Source organism: Mirounga angustirostris, unplaced genomic scaffold (assembly GCF_029215605.1).
Source record: "Mirounga angustirostris isolate CCGP_5_RB_7025 unplaced genomic scaffold, mMirAng1.0.hap1 SCAF_1, whole genome shotgun sequence".
Taxonomy (NCBI): domain Eukaryota; kingdom Metazoa; phylum Chordata; class Mammalia; order Carnivora; family Phocidae; genus Mirounga; species Mirounga angustirostris.
In genome coordinates this window covers 11,555,766-11,574,145 of record NW_026991709.1, presented here as the reverse complement: position 1 = coordinate 11,574,145, position 18,380 = coordinate 11,555,766, and the positions used below count along the sequence as shown (strand labels likewise).

General features: G+C 38.2%; 2 protein-coding genes across 6 annotated transcripts in view; both read left to right on the top strand.

Annotated features, from left to right (window-relative positions):
• Positions 1-18,374, top strand: part of SLC5A3 (solute carrier family 5 member 3) — a 36,325-nt gene extending 17,951 nt beyond the window's left edge. For all 4 annotated transcript variants that reach the window (XM_045902504.2, XM_064579151.1, XM_064579153.1 and 1 more), the window contains one exon: positions 6,794-18,374. In XM_045902504.2, the coding sequence (XP_045758460.1) occupies positions 7,132-9,288 (2,157 nt within the window). In that variant the 5' untranslated portion in view covers positions 6,794-7,131 and the 3' untranslated portion in view covers positions 9,289-18,374. The remainder of the gene's footprint in view (positions 1-6,793) is intronic.
• Positions 1-18,380, top strand: part of MRPS6 (mitochondrial ribosomal protein S6) — a 66,168-nt gene that overhangs the window by 16,010 nt on the left and 31,778 nt on the right. The window lies entirely within an intron of this gene.

The following is an 18,380-nucleotide window of genomic DNA, read 5'->3' as shown; positions in this document are numbered from 1 at the left end:
TCATGACCTGAGCCGAAGGCAGACGCTTAACGACTGAGCCACCGAGGCACCCCAGATTCTAGATATATTTTTTGAGGTAGATCCAGCAGATGCTAGGACTTGAGCAATAGTGGGGACGGAGTTGCCTTTCCTTGAGATGGGAATACTGAGAGTGAGACAGGTTTAAGGGATATGAGCCAAGTTATTCACATTCCCAAGCAATGGTAGGTGGTTAGAAACACTTAATAAGAACCGTGGTCCATAGATTTTACTATGAGCTGATTCTTTTAACCTAATGTGTTAAGGATGGAGGAGTTAGCAAGTGAAGGAAGATTAACTTGGGTAGATTCATATAGCCCATGGTAACAAAGTCAGGTGTAGAAGGCACTAGATTTAATTTTTTTATTCTCTGGTGAAAGAGCTGATTAACATGGCAGAGAATGAAGGCACAAGCCTTGGGTTTGGATGGTGAGAACCAGGATAAGACCTGGTCTTAGAGCTGACTCATCAAGGTTTTTCGGCTCTATTTGTTTACTTATCTAAGAAGCCTGTGCCTGGGACTTCTTTTGTTTTGATTTCTTCAGTTTCTCTTTCCATATATGCATTTACGTATGATCACACATAAATACTTCAGTTGAATTTTGTCCTATGTACTGTTGTAGTCTATTTTGTAAGCATTTGTTATATATACATCTCAGGTATTTTTTCTACAAGAACAGATTTTTTTTTTTTTAAAGATTTTATTTATTTATTTGAGAGAGAGAGAATGAGAGAGAGCACGAGAGGGAAGAGGGCAGAGGGAGAAGCAGACCCCCTGCCAAGCAGGGAGCCTGATGCGGGACTCGATCCCGGGACTCCAGGATCATGACCGGAGCCGAAGTCAGTCGCTTAACCAACTGAGCCACCCAAGCGCCCAAGAACAGATTTTTAAACATGGATGATACGGAATGATCTTTTATTAATTGATATTGTTTATTTTTCTTTTCTATTCGTTCCTATCACTGAAGGTAGTATTGCCTAGCGATTACAAGGGCAGAAGCCATTTAGACCCATAGATGTGAGTGCAGATCCTGATGTAAATACAAATAACTGTCCTGGGGCAAGTTATACTACTTCCTTGGTTTCTGTTTTCTCATCTATAGGATGATCATAGTAATTGTACTTATCCTGTGATTGCTGTGAGCAGTACAGTAAGGCACACAGCACTCTAGGTACAGGGTCTATAAGGTGTTAGGACTTCTTAGGTCAGTAAGTGTCAGTTGTTTTTTTTTTCTTTTTAATCTCCATCATTTAACTCACTTATCTTTGACAACCAACCTCCTAAAAGCAAACATAGGCACTGCTGCTGTCTCTGCTCATATTTTCATTTCTCTCAAAAATGTTACTGGAGTTGGTTCCATATACATGATCTGGTATAATCCACATAAAAGTTGAAACCAGTGATAGTTTGAAAGTTGTCCCCATACCCAAAAGATTTTCATTCTCTGAGACTTTAAAAAAATAAAAAACAAAAAACCACAGAACATTGTGAGCCAGACTTGTGTATTGATAGAAGCAGGTTAAAATGAGTGGATCTCGAGGGATGTGTGTATGTGGATGAAATGATAAATCTGGTAGTTTATGATTTTTCTTAGGTGAATACAATTTTATTTGAAGAAATAGTTTACTTACATGGGAAACCATCCTCCTAAACCCCTTCTCTCCCCAATACTTTGCTAAAAGTAGAGCTGATCTGGTTGGTAGAGGGTTGCTGGAGGGAGGCTCAAATCCCTGCCGACTCTGCCTTGCCTCCCACCCCTGTGATGATACACTGGGACTAGAAATCCGCAGAATATGGTTTAAATGCCATTTGAGTTCAATCAGGGTTTCATGCATTTCTTACATACTTGTAGAAATTTGAATACCTGAGGTTGTAGGTATAATAGAAATGTTTTGCCAAAAAAATTTAAGGGCAAACTCCTTTTTTTTTTTGAAGATTTTATTTATTTATTTGAGAGAGAGAGAGATAGCAAGATCAGGAACACAAGCAGGGGGAGTGGGAGAGGGAGAAGCAGGCTTCCTGCCGAGCAGGGAGCCCGACGTGGGGCTCTATCCCAGGACCCTGGGATCATGACCTGAGCCGAAGGCAGACACTTAGCAACTGAGTCACCCAGGCGCCCTTAAGGGCAAACTCCTTACATGTTTTAGGACTGTTGTATCATGATTACATACAGTGTTACTTTAGCTCCACTTGTAATTTAAAACTGGCTGGAATTCATAGGAGTTGTATTAGAAACCCTCATTTTGCTTTTAAGTGTCACTGATAAACTGCTACCAATATCCATTTCTACATTTTTAAAGTAACAATGGGTTGAGGAAGGTCTTATACATACATATACTTTGTACCATGCACCATTAATCTACTCTGCTAGTGGAATTTGCTTTACTGAACCTTAAATCAAGATGACAAAAGTGAAAATGTGTATGAAAGTCCATAAGTAGAATTTTGTATAAATTTGGATTTTTTTTTGGATCTTACTTGAAGTGACGTCAATAGGAGCTAATTGTTCATGAGATGGTTGAGAGCCTTTTTAAAATATTTGTGAGGGAACTGAATATTTAATATTTTATCTATAAATAACTTTTGTAAGGAGCCTCATATGTCTGGCATATAGTTGACAGTTTAATTTGAAAGAAGCTGATATCGTAACTTTTAGTCCATACAAGTTGTAGAAGGTAAAGCAACATTTGCTGAGTACCTGCTCATTGCACTGGGCAATCTTATGTGTTTTCTGTATGTCAATTATTCCTTACTAAGCCATTAGTAGCCAGATGATGATTTCATTTTACAGATGAGACAGTTGAGGCTCATAGATGGTTACTTGCTTAGATCCTGCATTTAGGAAGTAACAGCTTGGGCTCCAGCCCTTCAAAGCTTGTCAGCTTTCTTGATCATGCCACCCATACATGTAAGTTTTCAAAGGTGTCCATGTGTTCCATAATTCTTAAGTTATTAGCTGGTACGGTGAACATTTTTCATTGGATCGGAATAGAAGCAAGACCTGGCAAGCCTACTACCACTGACAGTGCTGGGCTGGCCTGTTCAGATTGTCCTTCGAGTGTGTGGTTTTTAAAGTGACTCTAAAGCTAAAAAGATTGTTGTTTGGTCACTTTTCATGTCACTTTTCTACCCTTTGTTAGCCCCCTTGCCTCATTGATTTTGTTACGACTTGGAGCCCTGATGGCTTTAGGAATTGTTTTTCTTGTTCTTGGTTGGGTTTTTATGACGGTGACTCTCTTTCTAGAGTGACTATATGCCCTGGATTTTAAAGATTGTCCCAGAATAATTTCCTAGTTTGGAAGATAAATTATATGGTCACCCTAGTTAATAGAAAAGAGATGTTGGATTTGGTTATTATAACTAATTATATTTTGATTATATTACCTAAAGGGGGGGATTAATAGCTGATTCAATTTGGTGTTACCTATTTTCCTCTTTCTAGTTCAAACACAGCAAATACTTGGGTATACTTCTCTATTTGGATTAATTCTTCAGTTATAATTTAATTCATCCAGGTACATGAAACAGTACCAAAATTGTATTCTAATTTTGTGCAAAACTCAACAACACTTTCTGAGAAGGAAGCTCTCTCCTTTGGGGGGAGGGGCAGGGGCTTCTGTTCTGTTTCACAGTGAATGCCCTTGTGTTTTGAGATTTGGCAAAATTTATTATACTGCCCATCACCACTAGGGGACCACTTTATACATTCCACAAATAATACTCTTATTATAGAAATACTGTTTTCTTAAAAATGTACTACCAAGGAACCAACCCGTATATTTTATTATTCCTGTACCTATTTTATTACTTGTCTCATATTTCTTCCTTAACAGGATTTACCTGACTTGTGTAACAGCTTAGTCCTAGTAATATAAAAACATAAATTCAAAAGTTTCATTTTAGCTGATGAAAAAATTTTTCCATGTATATTTTTTCTGAAAATGAATTCTAGTTAGTGTTCATTGTATTTTTGTTCTAGAAATACTTATTTAAAGGAAAGAGAAAAAATATGCAGAACTTATATTGTATATTTTATTTGGAACCATTTTTAGGAATGCATAATTTATCTCCTAACAGAATAAAGTTCAAGGCTGTGACAATCTGTTGATGACTAGAATGTGAAATTTAGCTGCATTGTATTATAGTGTATCTTTCCATAAACTAAATTGACCTATTTTTGGTTTTGTTTGTTTTTCCTTTTCCAGTCTTTACCAGGTGCTGGTCTCTGGATGTTTTTTGTTTAAATGGGAAAAATCTTAAACCTGCCCACAGACTGGTATGGTATCCAGTGAGATGGGGACTGTCAGCAGTGGTTTCCGAATGGTCTCGGGAAGCATAGGCAGATAGAATTGAGAAAAGTCAGCCTTGAGCTGGTGTCTGGCCACTCCCTGCTACCTCTCTTGTGGGCACAGTGTCTTTTTCTCTAGCTTACCTGCTGTTCCAGAAAAGTTAGGGGTTAGACCAGTCTGAACTTCGTTCACCAGGGAACAGAATATGGCTCAGAGATTTGACTTGTATAGATCATATTTGACAAGAAGAACAATGTTACTGATGTTAGCAGTGCTTACCAGTGATTGAAGAAGAAGGTGCTTGTTCTGTTTCTGAGCACTTGGTTCTCTGAAAAACAAGCTGCTGGTAGCATACCTTCCCCACCTCCCCTCCCAGCAGAAACACCGGGGCTTTTGTTTGTCCCTTCTTGGGGGAACCACATGGCTGGTCAGCTGTCCTGGAGAAGAGCAGCACCTGAAAGGGCGGTTCTGCCTGGGGAGTTAGGCTTTTCTGTGTAAGTTGAAAGAAGTGGCTTCGATCATGAGTGGCAGGGAGCTTTGTCCAAGGCAGGATTTCACAACTACCTGCAGCTATTTTCTTTGTAATTAAGGACCTACGGCTTATACTGAAACATTAAAGGCACCTTTTAGGTAGTTAGTGTTTATTAATCATCTGATATTTTATTAAAAATTTAGGTGATCCTTCTGGATAATGTCCAAGTGTTTCTGTAGGAAGTTTTTGGGGTGGGAAAAGCGGTCACAGAAATATGACCAGCTTTCAAGATGTGGCAAGTCTGAAGTGATACAAATCCCAACTGTTAGTGTATTTGATGCTTTTGTGTGTGGGAGTTTTATTCATGTCAGTCATTATTGACACTGCCTCTTAGGAAGGATAGTAATCCATTTTCTTAGTATAATTATTATAGTGCTGTATGCTTAAAAAAGGCATAAAGATGGGTTTAAGACATTTACAACTAGGCAGCCTTATGAATTAGACCTAATAACCTAATTCAGTAGAATGTTTATCTTTAGCCATTATTTCCAGCTCCTTTCCTGGTCAGTGAGAGGTGTGTTTTTAAAAGTTTTTTTAATACTGTGGTCTATTTTGAACAGTTTTGGAAAGCAGTGGCTTTAGTATCATTTATAGGTCTTTTTTTAAAGGAAAATGCGTAGAGTATCAAAAAGCATCTACTTAATTGAGTATAGAAAAACACTTCACTTTGAGGTTGGTTTATCATAAAAGGAAAACACATTAGAAGTCAATGTGTGGCAGGCATAGGATGAATAACAAAATGTTCTTCAAATTGATCTCTTAGCTACAATTATAATTAACTTTGTAGATGTAGAATTTGTCTCTTTTTCAGGAGAAAACCATCAGATTCATAAACTTGATTTTAGATGGATTTAAATGTCTGTTTTGCAGAGTGATTTTTTTTCCCCCTTAATCCAGGACTGAAAAATGTCTGACTGACTTAATTGAAGATAACTTGTTATCTAATGGTTGATAAATGTTTGTTTCATTGAGGTTTGGAAGAGCTAATACATTATTTTTCAGTCTTTCAGAAATTTTGTTCTCCTCTTCCCTACTCTCCTTGCTTTCTGTACCCTTCAATAAGAAAGCATAATTAAAAGGAAAACTACTCAACAAGATCAAACTTTGTGTCACTGTGCCTTTATCCTCTCAGAGATTCTCTTAGAAGAATGAAGGTGAAAGGAAGGGAAGGAAATTACCTTTTTGAACATTTTTCAAAAATCTTCTGATGTCTTCTAGCTAGGAGAAATAATAAAATGTTAGGGTTTTATAAGTTGTATGTTCCTAGTTTTTTGTGTTTTTTTTTTTTTTTTTGTCTGGAATGTCTTGTTTCCCTCTAGGGCAGGAGTCATTTCACAATTTCTACGTTACTGTATAACTACCACATACACATTTGTAGTAGGAATTTAGGAAAATTTTACAATAATAAATTTGCATAGACTAAGTGATACTTGATTTTGTGTTTGGGGAGTAGATGATAACACTGAGTTGAGTCTACCTGCCTATTCCATACAGTACCCTAACTGGTGATAGAGTGCATTATTCAGGATTCATAGCATTTGAAGATTCATTCTGGTGCCCTTATGAATAATTAGTGTTTTTTCCCCACCCTTTTCCCTTAAGGTGCTTTAAGATCTTGGTGTCTGTTCCAATCTGAGACGACCACAGCAAGACAAAAAAAGGGCAATGTCATGGTAGGCAGTTCTTAGTTGCTAGAGAAGTTAGGTCACTTAGTTATGAGGTCAATGAATTTTTGTTCTTAGTTCAAAATGATAAATATTCTCATGACTTTTAAGTACCTGATGTGCTAGTTTAGATTGCTCTTTCCTGTGGAACTGAAGTATATTAAAAAATTTTTTTCTTTTTATAAAGAATGTCTTATTGCGCCGTTTTTGCTAGACTGAAAGTTTCCTCATCACTTGGTGAGACCCTCCTCTAATTCAATCTTTGTCTTTTGTCTTTGCTGCCTTGCAGGGTTGGTACAGTAGGCTTCACTAACTTAGCTGCAACTCAGAATTTCTCCTCCAGCACCTGAGTAAATGCTGATGGTCTTGTGGAGAGTGGATTAAGAGTACGAGCTAAGTTCTCAATCCCAATTAAGAAGCGGAGGAAAATTTAAACTGTCTCCTTCAAAGTTTATCACAACCACCACCATCAAGACAGCAAACCAAAGGACAAAGACTTTGACCTGCTGTGTTGCTCTGTGTAGTCCAGTTCACGTATGGTTTACAGACTTGTCTGGGGTTACTAATGAGTAAATAAAAAGTCGGACACTTCTGTCATTGGACACTTTTATTCACAAAGTTACCAAAATGAGGGCTGTACTGGAGACAGCAGACATTGCCATAGTGGCCCTGTATTTTATCCTGGTCATGTGCATTGGTTTTTTTGCCATGTGGAAATCTAATAGAAGCACCGTGAGTGGATACTTCCTGGCGGGGCGCTCTATGACCTGGGTAGCAATTGGTGCCTCTCTGTTTGTGAGCAATATTGGGAGTGAGCACTTCATTGGGCTGGCAGGATCTGGAGCTGCAAGTGGATTTGCAGTGGGCGCATGGGAATTCAATGCCTTACTGCTTTTGCAACTTCTGGGATGGGTTTTCATCCCTATTTACATCCGGTCAGGGGTATACACCATGCCTGAATACTTGTCCAAGCGATTTGGTGGCCATAGGATTCAGGTCTATTTCGCAGCCTTGTCTCTGATTCTCTATATCTTCACCAAGCTCTCAGTGGATCTGTATTCAGGTGCCCTCTTTATCCAGGAGTCTTTGGGTTGGAACCTCTATGTGTCTGTCATCCTGCTCATTGGCATGACTGCTTTGCTGACTGTCACCGGAGGCCTTGTTGCAGTGATCTACACAGACACTCTCCAGGCTCTGCTTATGATCGTTGGGGCACTCACACTTATGATTATTAGCATGATGGAGATTGGAGGGTTTGAGGAAGTTAAGAGAAGGTACATGTTGGCCTCACCCAATGTTACTTCCATCTTGTTGACATACAACCTTTCCAACACAAATTCTTGTCATGTCCACCCTAAGAAAGATGCACTGAAAATGTTGCGGAATCCAACAGATGAAGATGTTCCTTGGCCTGGATTCGTTCTTGGGCAGACCCCAGCTTCAGTATGGTACTGGTGTGCTGACCAAGTCATCGTGCAGAGAGTCTTAGCAGCTAAAAACATTGCTCATGCCAAAGGCTCTACTCTTATGGCTGGCTTCTTGAAGCTTCTGCCAATGTTTATCATAGTTGTCCCAGGAATGATTTCCAGAATACTGTTTGCTGATGATATAGCTTGCATCAACCCAGAACACTGCATGCAAGTATGTGGAAGCAGAGCTGGGTGCTCTAATATTGCTTACCCACGCCTGGTGATGAAGCTGGTTCCCGTGGGCCTCCGTGGCTTAATGATGGCAGTGATGATTGCAGCTCTGATGAGCGACTTGGACTCTATCTTTAACAGTGCCAGTACCATATTCACCCTCGATGTGTACAAACTCATCCGCAGGAGCGCAAGCTCCAGGGAACTAATGATTGTGGGGAGGATATTTGTGGCTTTTATGGTGGTGATCAGCATTGCATGGGTGCCAATCATCGTGGAGATGCAAGGAGGCCAGATGTACCTTTACATTCAGGAGGTAGCAGATTACCTGACGCCCCCAGTTGCGGCCCTGTTCCTTCTGGCAATTTTCTGGAAGCGCTGCAATGAGCAAGGGGCTTTCTATGGTGGGATGGCTGGCTTTGTTCTTGGAGCAGTCCGTTTGACACTGGCCTTTGCATACCGTGCTCCAGAATGTGACCAACCTGATAACAGGCCAGGCTTCATCAAAGACATCCATTACATGTATGTGGCCACAGCATTGTTTTGGGTCACAGGACTCATTACTGTAATTGTTAGCCTTCTCACACCACCTCCCACAAAGGAACAGATCCGTACCACTACCTTTTGGTCTAAGAAGAGCCTGGTGGTGAAGGAAAGCTGCTCCCCAAAAGATGAACCGTACAAAATGCAAGAGAAGAGCATTCTGAGGTGCAGTGAGAACAGTGAGGCCATCAACCACATCATTCCCAATGGGAAATCTGAAGATAGTATCAAGGGCCTTCAGCCGGAAGATGTTAATCTCTTGGTGACCTGCAGAGAAGAGGGCAATCCGGTGGCTTCGTTAGGGCATTCAGAGGCAGAAACACCAGTAGACGCTTATTCCAATGGGCAAGCAGCTCTTATGGGTGAGAAAGAGAGAAAGAAGGAAACAGAGGATGGAGGCCGGTACTGGAAGTTCATAGACTGGTTCTGTGGCTTTAAAAGTAAGAGCCTCAGCAAGAGGAGTCTCAGAGACCTGATGGAGGAGGAGGCCGTTTGTTTACAAATGTTGGAAGAGCCTCCACAAGTTAAACTAATATTAAATATCGGACTTTTTGCTGTGTGTTCACTTGGAATTTTCATGTTTGTTTATTTCTCCTTATGAACTTTTTAAGGATATGATGAGACACTAACTTAAGAAAATACTGGTCTTTGGAAAAAAAACAAAAACAAAACTTATGTAACTGTTGCATCTCTCAGGCATTGTTTACGCTATAGGTTTTAGCCAAATTTTACTTAGCAGAAAATCATCTATTTGCAAGACTTTATTTTCCCAGAGATGGATGAAAGTAAATTTTCAACCTAAATGAAGTAAACTTGTTTAACAGACTGAATTGTGCAAATGTGGTTTAAAATTTTCCATACCAAAGTAAGGAGAGACCAATTATTCTCATAGAACATGTAGAGCAGAATATATGCTAAGATTATTACAAATAAGGTATATTGTGTGCACTGCCAAATCTTGGTAGGCCTTCTTATCCTGAAGTAGAGGACTTGCTCATTTCAGAGTTTTTCCTCTGTCTCTGTAATCCCTACTACCATTTAAAACTGAATTCGTGGACATGTATAATCAGTTGTGTACTGAAAACCTAACTGATGTGCTTGTGGGGTCCTTGTATCAGGACAGGTTAGTTTGTTTGCCAGGTTCATTTTGCTAGTATGAGCCTGTGGATTCTGATTGCCAAAAGAAAGGAAGAAGAATGTTTACCTGTAGCTGTTCTTGTACCACCAACATACGGAATGTTGGTAAAACGTTTGTTTCAGTTCCTTTTTTTTTTTTTTTCCTACTTTGACCGGAGTTTAAGTGAACCATACTCAAATGACCACCAACTCTGTCTTGATAAAAAAGTTATGTCATGATTGTATTGTCAGATGATTAGGGGAGAAAATGAAGTAAACATTGCTGATGATCCCCAAATTGATTGACCAAGTTAAGGTTGTTTATATAGTTTGGGAATTAGCAGTCCTCAAGCAGTGTTTGATCAGCTTATGCTAAACAGGCTCATACTCCACTAATTCTCTAGCTTTGTTCTTTGTTCTTGTCATTTGGTAACCTTTTTTATTAGCCACACACTTTTCCCAGTGGATTCAGTTGGAAGATATGTCCAGAAATTTGAAGAAAATTGTCAGTGCCTTTGTGCTGGGTTGCCCTGCTTGATTAGATCATGATGTATTGAAGTTGAGTTTTTGGAGGGAAAATATAATTCTGAGATCATATTTTATCCTTGATAAGTTTGTTTTCGTGATTTACTTTTTTTTTTGGAAAGACTTGCCATCTGTACACGGCCTCTACATTTTTAAAAAGTTACATTGACTTAGAGCATGAGGAGGTTCCAGTGCAAACTCGGCATCAGTAACAGAAAACTGAGTGCATGCTTTGCCATTGGTAGATTGTCAGTATAGTCTTTCTGTAGAGTGGGTAGCATGTTAAAGAGGTGTCACGAATAAGAACTTCTGGGTTTAGTAGTATGTCTTGTGGAGGATATCCTACGACTTGTGTACTTACAGGATCCTCTGTCTCCACATGGCTTGGCACTCCGTTGTAACCTTCGTGGATGGGAATCTTTTTCACAGGCTGATTCCCCTTCTTGAGGACAGGATACAAAAGACATTAGAGAAAAGCTCTACAGATTACGAAGTTCTGTGTCTGTGTGCTCAACATGGTCCTTTTTCCTCCATGACATATGAAGGAAACTAATTGTGTATCTACTTTCTTTGACTTTCCTGTAATCTCTGATACTTTTTAAATTGCATGATTTTATGAAGCTTGTATTCTTTAGGGAAAAGTATTACTTTTTTAGATACTTTTGTAGATTTTTGAATCAAAACTCAGTCCTAATGACTTTAAATTTTTTGTATTCTATAAACGAGTTTCATTATGATGGACTTGATTAGCCCAAAGTTGATTTTAGAAATTATCAGGTAGCATAATGTCTTCCCATCTCCAGGAGGCTTTCTGATGGACTGAGTCTGTAGATGAAAAAATAACTCATGTATGAATAGCATGATTTCTGAGAGCTTAGAGTGCCTTGTAGAGTTTTTTCTCAATTTCATTCTTACAGTTTATAAGCTGGGGGCCAAATAAATGGGACCATCCTTTTCTTTGGCGGAGGCTGTGGCTCTGATACGTCCAAGGTCACAAAAAGTCTATTGGGAAGAACAGAAAAACCATGTATGCAAAGCTGGACTCATGGTTTGTCCTCTTCTGAAAGGAACTGTTTTTCCTTTGAGACAACCTTTTGGTATTTGGGAAAATAATAGGACCTTAGATTTTTTAAATTGGCATTAAGTCATAGGAATTAAAATTTTCTTTGACTTTGAACACATTGCTGTGTAACTCAGCAAAGAGGATTGACACAGTGGCTGGGCAGCCTTCTTACCCCTTCTTACAGCATAAATTAATAGGTGGTGTTTATGTGAGTTTTTTTCCCCTTTATTTAATGTTGAGCCCTAATAGTTTGAAGCATTAGGATCCCGCCCCCCCCTTCTCTTTGCTGCTGTCTTAGTACGATACATGAAATACATCATCTTGTGTCTGTTTGTGTATATATAGCGGTAGGTCAAGTTTAGAGTACTAATGTCTGTAAATAAGGAATGACTGTTAGTATATCCATTAGGATGTTTATTCTTGCCAGTATAATCATCACTGTTGAGACTGAAGTCCCTGAATCTTGCCCTTCTTATTGCTTTCCAGTAGTAGGTAATGTGCTTGAATAAGTATGTGAATTGCTGATTGCAGCTTCATTCAGGGGACCACTGTTCAGTATGTGATGGAGTGATACCTGGTCTGTGTTAAGCTAGCAAAATGTTCATACTTTACACTAAATGGGTCCTAAATGATGACATTTCATCTGTAGACATTATGTATATATTTTTATATTGGCTCAAGCTGAGGTTCAGAATTGGATAAGAGTGATATTGACTAAAATAGTTACCCAAGAGTCAAAATGAAGTGAGGACACTGGTTCTTCAAAGGTAGAGAAAAATACTGTCTGATCTGCTGTTAGTGGTATCCCCAGTTCTTAGATTTTTATCCTTTCAGGCAGTCTCAGTCCTAAGATCTGATGAGCAGAGCTTATTACTCTGGCACGCAGAAGAATTATTGGCTCCAAAAATATATGTCCTTTTGCTCCAAGATAGTAAGTGGTTTTTGAAATAGCTGAGCCAGTCTTTTTCCATAGCCATTCTCTTCCTGGTGAGGTTTTCACTCTTATCTTTAGGTTAGGGAAGCATCAAGCAATAGTGGTGGTACTGTGTCCTTTGGCCTATTTTCAGCAGATCTCCTCTCGCAAGGCTTCCTTTTCAGTTGGCTCAAAGGATTCATTGTCTTTTTGCACAAAGAGTCTGGCCAGGATCATAGTTCTTAGCACGGTCAAGTAATTAGCAGAGACCTATCACATGTGAAACTTAACATTTTAAGAATTGATTGGGAGGTTGTCACTCAGTTCTTTAACCCGAGGCTAATTGGGAGTGGGGGGACTGAAAAGTCTTGTCCAGGGCACTGAGAGTCTCTAAGTGTCTCCATTTCTCAGTCCATTGCTTTTTCTTCCTTATACTTACAGGGTGCATGGATCTTCCCCTCTCTATTCAAATATCATTCAGTGCAGCCTGTGGGTTATTCTCATTCTTTACCATCCTACAGACTGGCTATATCATTAGCTATTAAAAGGTTAGACCCATCAGTGCTCCCACTTGGCAGTATTTGGCTTACTTACTTCCCTTATAGTTTTTACTCCGCTGTGTTGTTTTCATCTGTGGTATGATGGCTGGAAAGGACTACGTGGGTATGGAGTAGTGAGTGACACCTTGCCACCATTCCCCAGTTCTGGATTGAGCGATGTATGTAGACCATTCCTGTTACATTATGTGACCACAGAGACTTGCCAGGACAAAATTTTCCTAAGAAGTCAGAAAAACTATTAAATGAGATGCTGAGAAATACCTGGGTGATACAAACTTAACAAGTTAGGCAAAGGACAAACATTAGCTTAAAATGTGCAGATGGAGAATTCTGTTCAGTGAATTCTAGAACTGGAAGCATCTTGGCTGTCGGCTAGTTTAAACCGTTTCCCCTATAGATTAGGATACCAGTGAATAAGATCCAGCCAGTTAAACCCTGGTTTGATGTTAAATATTGTGAAATAGGAGTTTTTAAAACATATTTGAGGTTAAAAGGACTGATATTTGATAGTGATACTTTAGTAGAAAAAAATGCTTTTAGGCTTGTATTCATAAGATTGCTCATTAATGAAGTGTTAAATTGCATTAAGACATTTTGATGTTGACATTAGCTTGAGCAGACTTTACAAATAGGGTATATTCCTATTTGTGGTATACCCACCTACCTACCATTCAGAGAGACTGGTCTTTGCCTCTATTTGTCTTCCCTCACATTGCTTTAATTCTTCACCTGTTCTTTCTTTTAACGCTTCTCAAATTCCTATTTTGATCTTTTATCAGCTTAATTCATGTTCAGGCTTATTGCTATGATGCGCAAAAGTGCTGCTTTGCCCCAGTTTTGAAGACTTGGATCCAAATAATTTATTATATATATAAAACACAGTTGTGTTTAAATACACTAAATTTCTATTAGCTTAAACTATTAAATTCTCAAGAATGACTTTCTCAGACTAATGTTCACTAGTGTTCACCAATAATAAAAGCCCTAGTAATTCATCATTATTATATTCCGAAAACTCTTTTCTTCAAAAATTAGGGAGGCAGCAATAGTTAAAATTCATACCAGTCCCTTTGAGATGGTGGTATCACAATACAGAGAGGAATGGAGTTTGTTTTGATGCCAAAAAGCCTTGTTCTTGCAGTACCTAAGGGTAAAAATTGGAACTAGTCAGTTGGCCTATAGAGAAACCCTTTTGTACTAGTTAGGTATGAAGCTGAATTAAATAAGAAGCTTTGATTACTACACTTGGTTAGACTTGGTTGGCTTAACTCAGGGCTACAAACCCCTTTTCCTCCATTAAGTCATTTCTCTTAATTTGGTATGCTTTTTATCAAACTCTCCCCCTCTGTTGGAAGACTAGGTATTCAACTTCTTTCACTCCTAGAATTGAATTTAGCTAAGGTTCAAACTGCTTACAGGCTTTGCCAGCACTGAGTCCTACACCATTGTTCACGGAGTCCTATAAATGTGTTTATTTAAACTTCTTTCCAGTGCTGGGAATAAGGCTTTAAACTACTGATTCACCTTTAAAGGAATGTTGTGAAAATTGATATAATTTATGTTTCTGTTCTCCATCTTAAATCCTTTATATAAAAGATAGGATTTAGTTTTTTGTTTTGGGTTAAGCACCCAGTTTATCTGGTAACTAACAGCCTTAACCATGGATACATTGTCTTACTCAGAAATAGGTGAAAAAGGTTTGATGTATCTGTATCGTTACTGATTTCACATACTTTACTTTTTAGGGGAGGACCATAATCTGAAGCTTTTGATTTTAAACCAATAACCTTACTTTATGTAATGACTTTTCAGTGTGGTTTGGTTAATCTGGATTCATACTATGATTGAAGAGAGGGATGCTAGAACAAATAAGCAAATTAAGAGCAAGTCAGGACAAAAGCACAGTGGTCTCAGATTTTTCTTAGTGTGGGAGCAGTGGCTTTGCTATCAGAAAAGCTCTATATCATAATTGTTGTCCATGATAATGAAGCCCCTCCATCCTCTCCTACCCCTACCCCAAGTTTAAGATAGTTTACAGTCTGTGAACTCTGTCAATAAGGGAAATACATATTTCATTGATTTCTGCAACAGCACAAGTTGACGGTAGATAACCACAACCTTATTGGAGACTTACATTTATCTTGGTAAATTCACCTTGTACCCCAGTGCTGCTGGAGGAAGGAGTGTTTACTTTTTTTTAATTGCCTTTGGACAAATTAGTCTGGATAATTTTTCAATATATCATTGTAGCCTAGACTTCTATTAAGTGGAATGACTGTTCCTTAATTAACTCACTTTTTGGTTATAATAGTTGGAAACTGAAATTAAGCTCATTGCTGTTATTGAAATCCCAAATTGGCAAAGGCCAATATATAGGGTATTTCATAATATAATCAGCTTCTGAAATTTATGTGTTTTTATTAGTGCCTTCTGGTTGCCAATATTGACTCTGCTAGTTTACACATTTCCCTTTCCTGATAGAATATACTTATTTGTAACAATTCCTCTTTTTAAATTTTGTTACAACTAGTCAAGGAAATACAAAAAATACATTTATATTTACATACTTTATACACAGCCTTTGTTTAGGTTCAAGGAAACCAGGTAGCTCTAATTCCTGTTGCAGTTTAAATGTTATTTATTCATCTATATTTGTTTTATATCCTTAATTAAAACTGTAAGGTTACTCATTAATTCTGTGAGTATATTTTAACTATTGTTTTTCCAGTGCAGGTTTGATAGGCATATCTGAGAACATACATCTGACAACAGTTTCACATTCCATGATAGGTAAGAAGCTTCAAGTAAAAGTCCGTAGAAAGCACAAATCACGTCGTGCAGGTGTGTGTCTCCACATGTAGAAAGCACAAGACTGACAGCATTTCTTAGGACCCCACAAGTGCCGCTTGTACAGCCCACCGGGTGTTTGTCTTGGGAGTTGTGGGGGACCCCAGTATTGGAAGCCCCAGACAAGGAGGTATCCTGAGTTGTGGTCCTAAATGATAAGTGATTCAAGTGTAATAATCTGAGTAAGTTTGTACTACTTTGGTAGAGGGAGAAGAGACAAAAAATCAAGAATGTTGGAGCTATATTTGGGGGTTACTAGCGAAAATGGGGTCTCTGGGTTCTTTCCTACAGTCTGGAACTAAAACAGGGACAGACTTCTAGGCTTTTGGTGGGTGGAAGAGTTTGACAGGCTTTTGCTTTAAGCTGTAGAGCCGTTGGTGTCACTATTTTTTATCTTAAATCTTTAGGCAGTTTTACCTGCTATCAGTAGTTCCCTGAAAACATGGAGAAATTTTACATTTTAACAGGGCAAATACTACTTGTCTTGAATCTTTGTGTAGGTTTGTAAGAGGTGAACGTATCTTTATTTTTTCATGTGCTTTACTGCACTTCATTTTAATAGAGCAGAATTTGATCCAAGTGTTCTGAGCATCAAACTAAATCTGAGACATATCTGCCAAACGAGCTACTTTGCTTTTCACAGGGGTTATAAGAGTCTAAAGCATTCTTTTACCTGTCCCATTCCCTGCTTCATGGTTAGAGTAGATGAAATCAGAATGTGCGTGCAGAAGAAAATGTGTTTTCTTGCACTCCGTATTGCCCTTGTCTTATCCCTTGCTTTCTTTACCTGAATAGTCCCAGTTTATCAAGAATGAATAAATAGTCTTTGTCTTGGGTTTTGCCCATAGGTCAAAAGCTGTAACTCTCAGAATGGGAGAAAAGTGACTACCTTTGTTCCCACTCTCCTCTAGTTTGTGTATTTATCTTCTTAAGGAAAGACTTGGTCCACTCTGGTAATACATGGGATGAAGATTAAAGCTGATGTAGACTAGTGTCACATGTTTGAGAAGGGTTAACCGGAACACCTTGAGGGAGAGATTGCTCCTGTAGTAAAAAACAGATGTGTTCCCTCAGTATTTTAGAAATGTAAAACCTCTGGTTTGGGGGATGAGGGCAGAGGAGTGCCAGAAATGCAGGAAAAAAAGAGGAAGGTTTGAGGAACGTCTGGCTTAGCAATGTGTGTTAAGGCAAAGCAGTTACAACCTGTTAGTCCTATATAGTATGTGTCTGTATCTTTTTAAGTGTTGTTTTTAAATTTAAAATCATTTGTAAGAATTTAATGCTTTTGAAGATTCCTTTGGCAGAATATCTTTCATTTATAATTCCATGGAAAATTGCTTTAATTAGTCTAGGTGAAAGTCGTCCTAGCAGTGTAAATATGTATAATTAGAATTTTCTAATTTCACTTTGAGATCTCTTAACTTTTGAGTGGCAAAAACAAATCAACAAGTCTTTTGCTCATGGACTTTTCTGTGGCGTTGTTAAAATGCAAAAGCTTTATTTTTGTTAATAATGACATATTACATTAGTGTCAGATGATACGGAATCTGTTCCCTGCTTTCCCCCACCAATATTGCTTCTGTTTATAGATTGCCAACAGAGTTCAGAAATACAGCAGGGATCTACCCATTCTTTGCTTGGACATCCCATTTCCTGTTGCCCAGACCTATGTTGGCAATCACATATGAACTACGTTACGCTTCTCAGTGCTTTTTTTTTTTTTTTTTGATAAGGTGGATATCAAAAATAGTTGCTGTGCAAAAGTTAGTAGTCTTCTTCAAGAAGAAAACCAATTCCTTTTCTAATATCCTGTGAAATCGCTTCATTCATTTCTTTATTTTTAAGCCAAATGTCAGCAGAGTACTGCTGCTTTTATCTAGTACTTTTGCTATGTAAGTATTGCATTTTAAAAAGATGTCTTCGTTGAAATTGTTTTTCCTAGTGTCCTCCCTATTATGCTTTGTTCATATTTTCTGTAAGAGACCAGTCTGTGCACTGGGGTGTGTATTGTGTACATGTATCATTTCGTCAGTTACGCATTGTAGACCAAATGTGACTATAAATGAAGCTGTTGCATTATTGGTGAGTTTTTGGAATTGTAAACTGATCTCCAGTGTACCCTTTATTGTCCACAGTTCTTTTTTTTAAGGTTTGATTGATGGGGTCCATCTTCACATTGTACAATGTTTTAGTTGCAAGCAGAAAGTAGAATTTGGTATAAACCAGGTTATTTCCATATTGAAGGGAATACAACTGAAATTGTAGATTTAGGATTGTTAACCATACATGACAATTCTAACTTGACTATTATTCTAACCTACTGTATACAATCTGATTTTTAAAAATTGTAGACATGTATGATCTTGGTTTAATGTGTTTTTTAAAAGTGTTATTGTTGAAAAAAGTGGAAAAACAAATCTGCTTAAAGAGCTGTCAGTTTTCATTACTGACTCTGTAAAATACACTGTCGTGTGTGTACTGTGTGTACTTCTCCAGCTGCTGCATTAGCCTTCAAGAGTATTTGGAAACTTCAGATGAACCTACATTTCTTGCCAAGTATATTCCTTTCTGTGGTATCTTGTCCTGTAACTGAAGTATAGTAATTATTTTATGGAAATGTTATTAGCACTTCTGTACCAACTTTGAATAAAATGAAAAATTTACATTTC